The 8,325-nt window shown below is 36.5% G+C and overlaps 1 protein-coding gene and 1 pseudogene across 1 annotated transcript; both read right to left on the reverse strand.

Moving 5' to 3' along the window:
* Positions 1-2,138: 2,138 nt before the first annotated feature.
* On the reverse strand, positions 2,139-3,327 carry LOC145771180 (uncharacterized). The gene is made up of 3 exons (XM_082582915.1): positions 3,204-3,327; positions 2,640-2,770; positions 2,139-2,402 (listed from the first exon to the last, which is right to left on the reverse strand). The coding sequence occupies exons 1-3, from the start codon at positions 3,325-3,327 to the stop codon at positions 2,139-2,141; spliced, it is 519 nt and encodes a 172-aa protein (XP_082439041.1).
* A 1,570-nt stretch (positions 3,328-4,897) lies between these two features.
* On the reverse strand, positions 4,898-6,204 carry LOC145771181 (uncharacterized; annotated as a pseudogene).
* Between the last annotated feature and the right edge of the window lie 2,121 nt (positions 6,205-8,325).

Here is an 8,325-nt window from a genome sequence, read left to right on the forward strand (position 1 = left end):
CGATTGAAAGCAATAGTGTGGAAAATATACAGACAGATGGAAAACAAATTACATTAGGTAAAGGCAACTGCATAACGACAAAAGAATTTGCATCACGGAGTACGTAATACATTAGTAAATGTTGAGAATAGACGCGCGCCCGCAAATCATTGTTTGTTTAAATTTGGGTTGTAGCGTTTGATCAACAGCGCTTCCTGAATATTTGTGTCAAATTGAGATTTGCCTTTGCATAAAATTTTAAATGAGTCAGTAGAGAATTTTTGATCGGTGCAAAAAGAACACTCCATGATATGGTTTTTGATAGCACTTTTCTTTAAGTCTCCAAAGTTCAGATGCTCCCGTACTCTCGTGTTCAAATGTCTGGTGGACATATCGATGTACGTCAATGCCGAATCACACGGACATGTAAGACTGTATACGACATTTGAGCAGAGATGAAAGCATCTGGGAACACAAACGTTTTAGATTCTTTTCCCACAAACGGAATGGAATAAAATAATCTAAAACGCTTGCTAGTAAAATCAAGCAGTTAATGAAAAGTAAATTTGATGTGGAGGTTTTTCCCAATACAATTAGGTCCTAATTACGAGCACACGAGCAAAGTGTTTGTTTTAAAGCTTCAACTCCAAAGTTCCTGACAGTAACATAATATATTATTAATTTATAATATATATTACACAAGGTCTTAGAATGTACTGTTAGAATTTTGGATGCCAACCTCTGGATACATTACATTCAGTTGTTATTGTGTTTTTTTTTCATTGGACGGAGTTACCACATGAGATTTCAAATAACACGAATGAGAATAACTTGTCACAAATATCATATTCCTATGATTTTTCAACAGTGTAAAATAGTTTGAAAACGATTTGTCATAAGCATTGCATCTGTGGGGTCTTTCAATGACTTTTCACAGGCATCACGTTGATAGGGTTTTTCACCAGTGTGTAGTCGTTTCTACAGATTTAAAACATCTAAGCATGAAAACGATTTGTCACAAGCTAACCCATGCATTTATGTGGTCTTTCACCAGAATGAGTGAGCTTATTAGACTTCAAATGACCAGGTACCGAGAACGACGTTTGACAATCAACTTATGGCTTTTCACTAGTGTGTATTTGCTGATGACTTTCCAATTTCCAATCTAGATTTGCATTTAAAACTCGTATCACAAGCTTGGAACAACTTCGTTCCCTAAAATGAATGTTTTGATGACAAATCAACTAAATAACTTCACAGTGTAGATTCTAACGATCTGTTTAAGCCTGATGCTGCGAGTTAGTTGTGGCAATATCGAATTACACCAGCTTTCGAAACACAGTTCCCCAGCCATGCGCACGACGACGAATGGTGTTGCATTCAGCAAGTGTTTTTTTCATGTGGCTCTTTGGTTTAGCTTGAGGCTGCCGGCTGTTGAGCCCCTGCGCTGCCAGGCGCCATTGCAGTAAAATTTTGCCGAATCAGTTGTTAGTAGATTAGGTGACGCAGTTCTTCTCCCTCGGCATAGTTGTTGATTTTTGGATTTTGCCTGCTGATGAATATGGCCTCTTTGAAACGTAATTGTACCGCGTCATTTTCTCTAGCAATAATTTTACATTCAAAGTCGGCGTGGCACTGTGGTTGATGATCAAAGACCGAACTTTTATCTGAGCTAAGGTGTTCTTTGATGCGGGAGTGGAGTGGGCGGATCGTGCTGCCTATATAGCTTTCTCTGCATTTTTTGCATGTGATCTTGCAGACACAGTTCTTGGTGGTACACATGTCGTCATTCCGTAGTTGGTAGTTTAGCAGCCGGCAAGATTCGGATATTTGTGGTTTTTTAAGTGCGTTTTGGAGCGTTCGTGAGCGTCGAAAGAGGCGGACTAGATAGTGAAAATGAATTGTCACAAACATTACATTTATGCAGTTTTTCACAAGTGTGAAACCGTTTGTGCCGATTCAACACACACATGTGTGATACGATTTGTCACAAACATCACGTTTATATGATTTTTCACCAGAATGAATTAGCTTATGAGATTTCAGATGACCAGATTGCATAAACAACTTTAAACAAACATCATATTCATATGGCTTTTATCATGAGATTTCAAACAATCAGTTCGCGCAAATGACTTCTCAAAAACATTACATTTAGATCATTTTTCACCAGTGCGAACCCGTTTGTGCCGATTCAAACTAAACATGACTGAAAACGACTTTTCACAAATATCACATTGATGCGGTTTTTCACCACAGTGAGGTAGCTTATGAAATTTCAAACCACCAGATTGTGCAAACGACTTTTCACAGACATTACATTTGTATGGTTTTTCACCAGTGTGAAGTCGTTTGTGCCGATTTAAATCATGCATGTGCGAAAACGATTTATCACAAATATCACATTTATATGATTTTTCACCAGAATGAGTTAGCTTATGAGATTTCAAATAAGCAGATCGTGCAAACGACTTTTCACAAACATCACATTTATATGATTTTTCATCAGTGTGAATCCGTTTGTGCCGATTCAAACTAGACATGAGTGAAAACGACTTTTCACAAATATCACATTGATGTGGTTTTTCACCAGAGTGAGTTAGCTTATGAGATTTCAAACCACCAGATTGTGCAAATGACTTTTCACAGACATTACATTTATATGGTTTTTCACCAGTGTGAAGTCGTTTGTGCCGATTTAAATCATGCATTTGCGAAAACGATTTATCACAAACATCACATTTATACGGTTTTTCACCTGTGTGAAGACGTTTGTGCTGCTTTAAATTGGCTATATGAAAATATAACTTGTCGCAAATATCAGATTGATGCGGTCTTTCACCAGAATGGATTAGTTTATGAGATTTCAAATGACCAGATCGGGTAAATGATTTTTTACAAACATCACATCGATATGGTTTTCTACCAGTATGAAATCGCTGATGTCTTTCCAATTCAGGTTTGCATTTAAAACTCTTATCACAAAGTTTGCAACATAGTCGTTCGTTTAAATGAATTTTTTTGTGACTGATTAATGCTGACTTGCTTTGGAAATGTTTATTGCACTTTAAAGTTTCTTTCTCAGTTGGTTAATATTTGCAAAATACAAATTCACATAAAATGTACGTGCCCAAAGGAAAACAACATTCCAGGGAAAGAGCTTGCTTTTATCAACGGCCAGAGAAATAAGATCAGATCAATTGGGTCACATCAGATTGTCTTGCCAGATATTCCTGAGCACAACAGGCAGGTCGAAAGACAGAAACGACAAGAAGATGAGAGAAGACTGATTGTGGAGGATTTTGAAACAATTAGGGAAGATGGTTCAATATCATCTAACGAAACCATGTCCTCCGATGATGAAAATATTGATGATGTTCAATATGTGACATCAAGCACAGAAATGCCAAGCAAATCTTATAATAACTTACAATACAATACATTAGAAATACGTAATGTGGCTATGACGAGCATTAGATATGGTCTTGGCCTACATGCAGCGGCTGCTATGACCACTGCTGCCTTTATGGATGGTGGATTGATCACACAAGAAGACAAGAGACTTGTAGTTGATCATAGTAAAGTCAAAATAGCCCAATTAAAAGTCATGAACGCTTTGGATACACAGTTTGATGAGTTTTGCAAGGATGGTAACATTAAATGCGTCTTCTTTGATGCCGCCAAGACATGACAAAGGATCTAATAAAAGCAGACAATTCAGACAGACAATTCCCGAGCATCATCAAAGAAGAGCACTATTCAATATGCAGTGAACCAGGAGGAAGATATCTTTATCATTTCACTCCTGTGAAAGGATCTTCCAACAAAAAACCTGCTGAAGTGATTGCAGATAATCTCGTGGATTTTTTCGTTTATTGACAAAAGTCTGCAGGCAATTGGAACGATTCCACGAACGCTAATACTGGCTGGGCGGGTGGCGTTATCCATTGGGTAGAAGTGAAGCTCAGACGCAAGCTGATATGGTTGATTTGTGCCCTCCACACCAACGAGTAACCCTTAAGGCATTTAATGAAAGCAAACGATGGAAAGACCTTGTCTAACAACAAGTGGGCAGGTGACATTGGGAAGATGTTAGACATTGCCACAACACTTGAAGTGGTTACTTTATTTGGTAAACTTCCCATTGGAGAACCCCTTATTGCTTTATCTCAAAATAAAATTTTAAAATGCTTGCGGAAACTTCGATCAACCTTAAGTCCTAACCCTTTTAAAATGTTTGCGGAATCTGCGATCAGCCACTTCGTCAAACACTTTATTTCTCTTATTATTCCTGCTCTTATTATTCGTCAAACTCTTATTATTCCTGCTAGTAGGCTAATTTAGGTTAGCACTATTACTGGAAACTGTGTACGAAATTAAGAATAAAAAATACTGAGTTCATAGAATAAAAAATACTGAATAAAACTATTTTTGCCAGCTGCAAGCCAACGATGGCCGTTGCTATTTTCAGGTGTGTTCTGTGAATCAACTGCGCATGCCTTGGAGTTGTATACTGAACCTGAAAGCAATGCTGGGTTCCTGGAAACATCAAGATTTGTGAAATTCATATCTAACATTTGGAAGGTAGTGAAAATGATATAACCCTAATATACACAAGCGTTTTGGGCCTTTTAAAAGCAAGAAAACTTTTGATAATATCAAAGGATCATTAAAATACAAATAAAAAGACAACCAGAACTATGAACACAGTTTGTGTTTAGCATAAAGCTGAATTACGTCAGCCAACTGATCCGTTAGCCGGCTGATGCAGTACACTGCATTGCGTAAGCCTCATTGATTCACTTAGCATTCACCACACAGGTCTGTAAATGGACATGACTTCTAGAAAACATACGAAGATTTATACGCTATTCGAGCATACTGTAAAGTCACCGAGAGATCATTAAAATTTTTTGTGTCAGTCAGCGCTCAGCACACCAAATATCAAACAAGAAGTTGCAACTACAACGTATGGTTTTTCACCAGAATGAGTTAGCTTGTGAAATTTCAAATTACCAGATCGCGAAAAATACTTTTCACAAACATCACATTTATATGTCTTTTCACCAGCGTGGACTCGTTTGTGTTGATTTAGATTAGATAAGCGTGAAAATGACTTTTTACAAACATCACATTCGTATGGTTTTTCACCAGAATGAGTTATCTTGTGAATATTTAAAGCAGATATACGTGAAAACGACTTTTCACAAACATCACATTCGTATGGTTTTTCACCAGAATGAGTTATCTCGTGAGATTTCAAATTACCAAATTGCGAAAAAAACTTTTCACAAACATCACATTTATATGGTTTTTCACCAGTATGAAACCGTTGTGTTTTTTTAAAGCAGATATATGTGAAAACTACTTTTCACAAACATCACATTTATATGGTTTTTCACCAGTGTGAACCCGTTTGTGGTTTTTTAAAGCAGATATATGTGAAAACGACTTTTCACAAACATCACATTTATATGGTTTTTCACCAGTGTGAACCGGTTTGTGGTTTTTTAAAGCACATATACGTGAAAACGACTTTTCACAAACATCACATTTATATGGTTTTTCACCAGTGTGAACAAGTTTGTGCTTTTTTAAAGAAGTTATATGCGAAAAAGACTTTTCACAAACATCACATTTATGTGGTTTTTCACCAGCGTGGACTTGTTTGTGTTGATTTAAATTAGATAAGCGTGAAAATGACTTTTTACAAACATCACATTCGTATAGTTTTTCACCTGAATGAGTTATCACGTGAGATTTCAAATGACCAGATTGCGAAAAAAGCTTTTCACAAACATCACATTTATATGGTTTTTCACCAGTGTGAACAAGTTTGTGTTTTTTTAAAGCAGATATATGTGAAAACGACTTTTCACAAACATCACATTTATATGGTTTTTCACCAGTGTGAACAAATTTGTGTCTTTTTAAAGCAGAAATATGTGAAAACGACTTTTCACAAACATCACATTTATATGGTTTTTCACCAGTGTGAACCCGTTTGTGTCTATTTAAAGCAGATTTATGTGAAAACGACTTTTCACAAACATCACATTCGTATGGTTTTTCACCAGAATGACTAAGTTTGTGAGATTTCAAACTACCAAATTGCGAAAAAAACTTTTTACAAATATCACATTGATATGGTTTTTCACCGGTGTGAATTCGCTGATGAATTTCCAATTTAGATTTGTATTTAAAACTCTTATCACAAAAAGTGCAACAAATTCGTTACCTGAAGTTAATATTTTGATGAGTAATCAATACTGAATTGCGTTGGAAACGGTTACAGCATATATTGCCGCTTAAAGTTTCCTTCTCGGTTGATATAAATATGGATGACGTCCATTGGTGGATAAAACAGTTTCCGAATGATCTTGATCATTGACTTCACAAGTTGGCATACTTCAGGAATTTCAAGCTTCATTTGAACTTTTTCATGATGATTTATACTAAAAAATAAAATGATCATAAAACTGGCGTTCAGAAATAATGTGCTGTGAAAAAGCATAATTATTTGGAAATAAGTATAAAATGAGGACAAGATGTTGTGACGCAGCAAACTTGAGCAATACTATTGGCACAAAGTGTGAGAGCTAGTACAAAATATTTCAAGACTCGTGTTTCCGAAATGGCACATAGTTTTTAAATTAGTTTATTTAATGATTGGCTTAATTACATAAGTTGTAATTTCAATTTGTCAACTTGTCAAATCATAATTTTATGTTTACTTGCCATGTCAAGATAGCCTTAGAGGTTTGTGAAAATGTCTGGCTAAAGGTTTGTGAAGTTGCTTGTGACGTTTCAAATTACTACAAAGCAAAAATCACATGCTGCAAATAACACATTTATGTCTTTTCATTTGTGAGTTTTCATTGTTCTCTACATTGCATTTGCATTGTAAATCTTACTACAAAAATTCCGGTAAAACAGTTTTGTCTGACAAGCTTTGTGATGATTTAATAATTGATACCACCAAGTCCACCAAAAGACCACCATACCGTATATTGCCATTCAGAACTTCACTCTCAGTTGATTGGATGGAAGATAATCCTTCTCGATGCAAACATGGATTACATTCCTTGGTGTCTGGACCAGTTTCCAAATGATCTTGATAAATGATTCCATAAGGGTCGCATACTTCAGGATTCAGGAACTTCAAGCTTCACAACGACACTTTCAAGTGGATTCATATTCCAAGCTGTATGAAACTCCAAACTGACTAAATAACACTTATTTTATAATGAAGCAACTGAATGAAGTAAAATTTTCCTGAAAATCAAACAGAACAAACATACAAGATAAAAGATACAAGTTAAAAACATCACATTCGTAAGAAGGGTTTACTCAGATAAATAACCAAACTCGATCATATGACAAACATGTAAAAACAAAACATTCACAATTCATAACACCCAAGAATATGAGGTTGTAAAGATGTTATAATATTACTATATCTCATTGAAAAATTGAATTGCTGAAATTGATAAGTGAATTTCATATAAGGTGTGTGATTCGTTTGTGCCGATTTAGGTTACGCATGCGTGAAAATCATTTGTCACAAACATCGCATCTAAGTAGTTTTTCATCACAATGAGTTACGTATGAGATTTCAAATGCCTAGATTGTGCAAATGACTTTTCACGAACATCACGTTCATATGGTTTTTCAAGGTCTGCTACTATTCGGTGAGTCCGATTCGGTGAGAGCCTTTTTCGGTGAGAGCCCTATTCGGTGATTTTTTTTGAAATTTTTTTTGAAAATTATTGGGTATAGCCTAATTATCATTGCCGCTTTTACATCGTTTTAACGTCGCTAAACGTTGAAATAAGACCCTAACCCGTAACCCTTAACCCCAAACCCTTAACCCCCAACCCCCAAACCCTTAACCCCCAAACCCTTAACCCCCAAACCTTTAACCCCCAAACCCTTAACCCCCAAACCCTTAACCCCAAACCCTTAACCCCCAAACCCTTAACCCCCAAGCCCTTAACCCCCAAACCCTTAACCCCCAAAGCCTTAACCCCCAAACCCTTAACCCCAAACCCTTAACCCCCAAACCCTTAACCCCTATAACGGCAATGATAATTAGGCTAAGGTACCCAATAATTGAAAAAAAAATCACCGAATAGGGCTCTCACCGAAAAAGGCTCTCACCGAATAGGGCACTCACCGAATCGGACTCACCGAATCGGCCCATTCCGGGTTTTTCACTTTGAAATCCGGTTCAGATTTCAGATGACCAGATTGAGAGAACAACGTTTCTCAAACATCACATTGATATGGTTTTTCACCAGTGTGAAACCGTTTGTGTCGATTCAAAATATTCTCGTGTGAAAACGA

The sequence above is a fragment of the Aplidium turbinatum genome, chromosome 5 (assembly GCF_918807975.1).
Source record: "Aplidium turbinatum chromosome 5, kaAplTurb1.1, whole genome shotgun sequence".
NCBI classification, from domain to species: Eukaryota; Metazoa; Chordata; class Ascidiacea; order Aplousobranchia; family Polyclinidae; genus Aplidium; species Aplidium turbinatum.

Excerpts from the sequence above, each read along its gene's own strand:
- LOC145771180 (XM_082582915.1), bottom strand. The coding sequence starts at position 3,327 with ATGGTTTCGTTAGATGATATTGAACCATCTTCCCTAATTGTTTCAAAA. Across the intron at positions 2,771-3,203 it reads GTTGTGCTCAGGAATATCTG|CCAATTTAAAGCAGCACAAA; the intron begins GCAAGACAATCT and ends ATTTTCATATAG. Across the intron at positions 2,403-2,639 it reads ACACTGGTGAAAAACCATAT|GGTGAAAAATCATATAAATG; the intron begins AAATGTAATGTC and ends CTAACTCATTCT.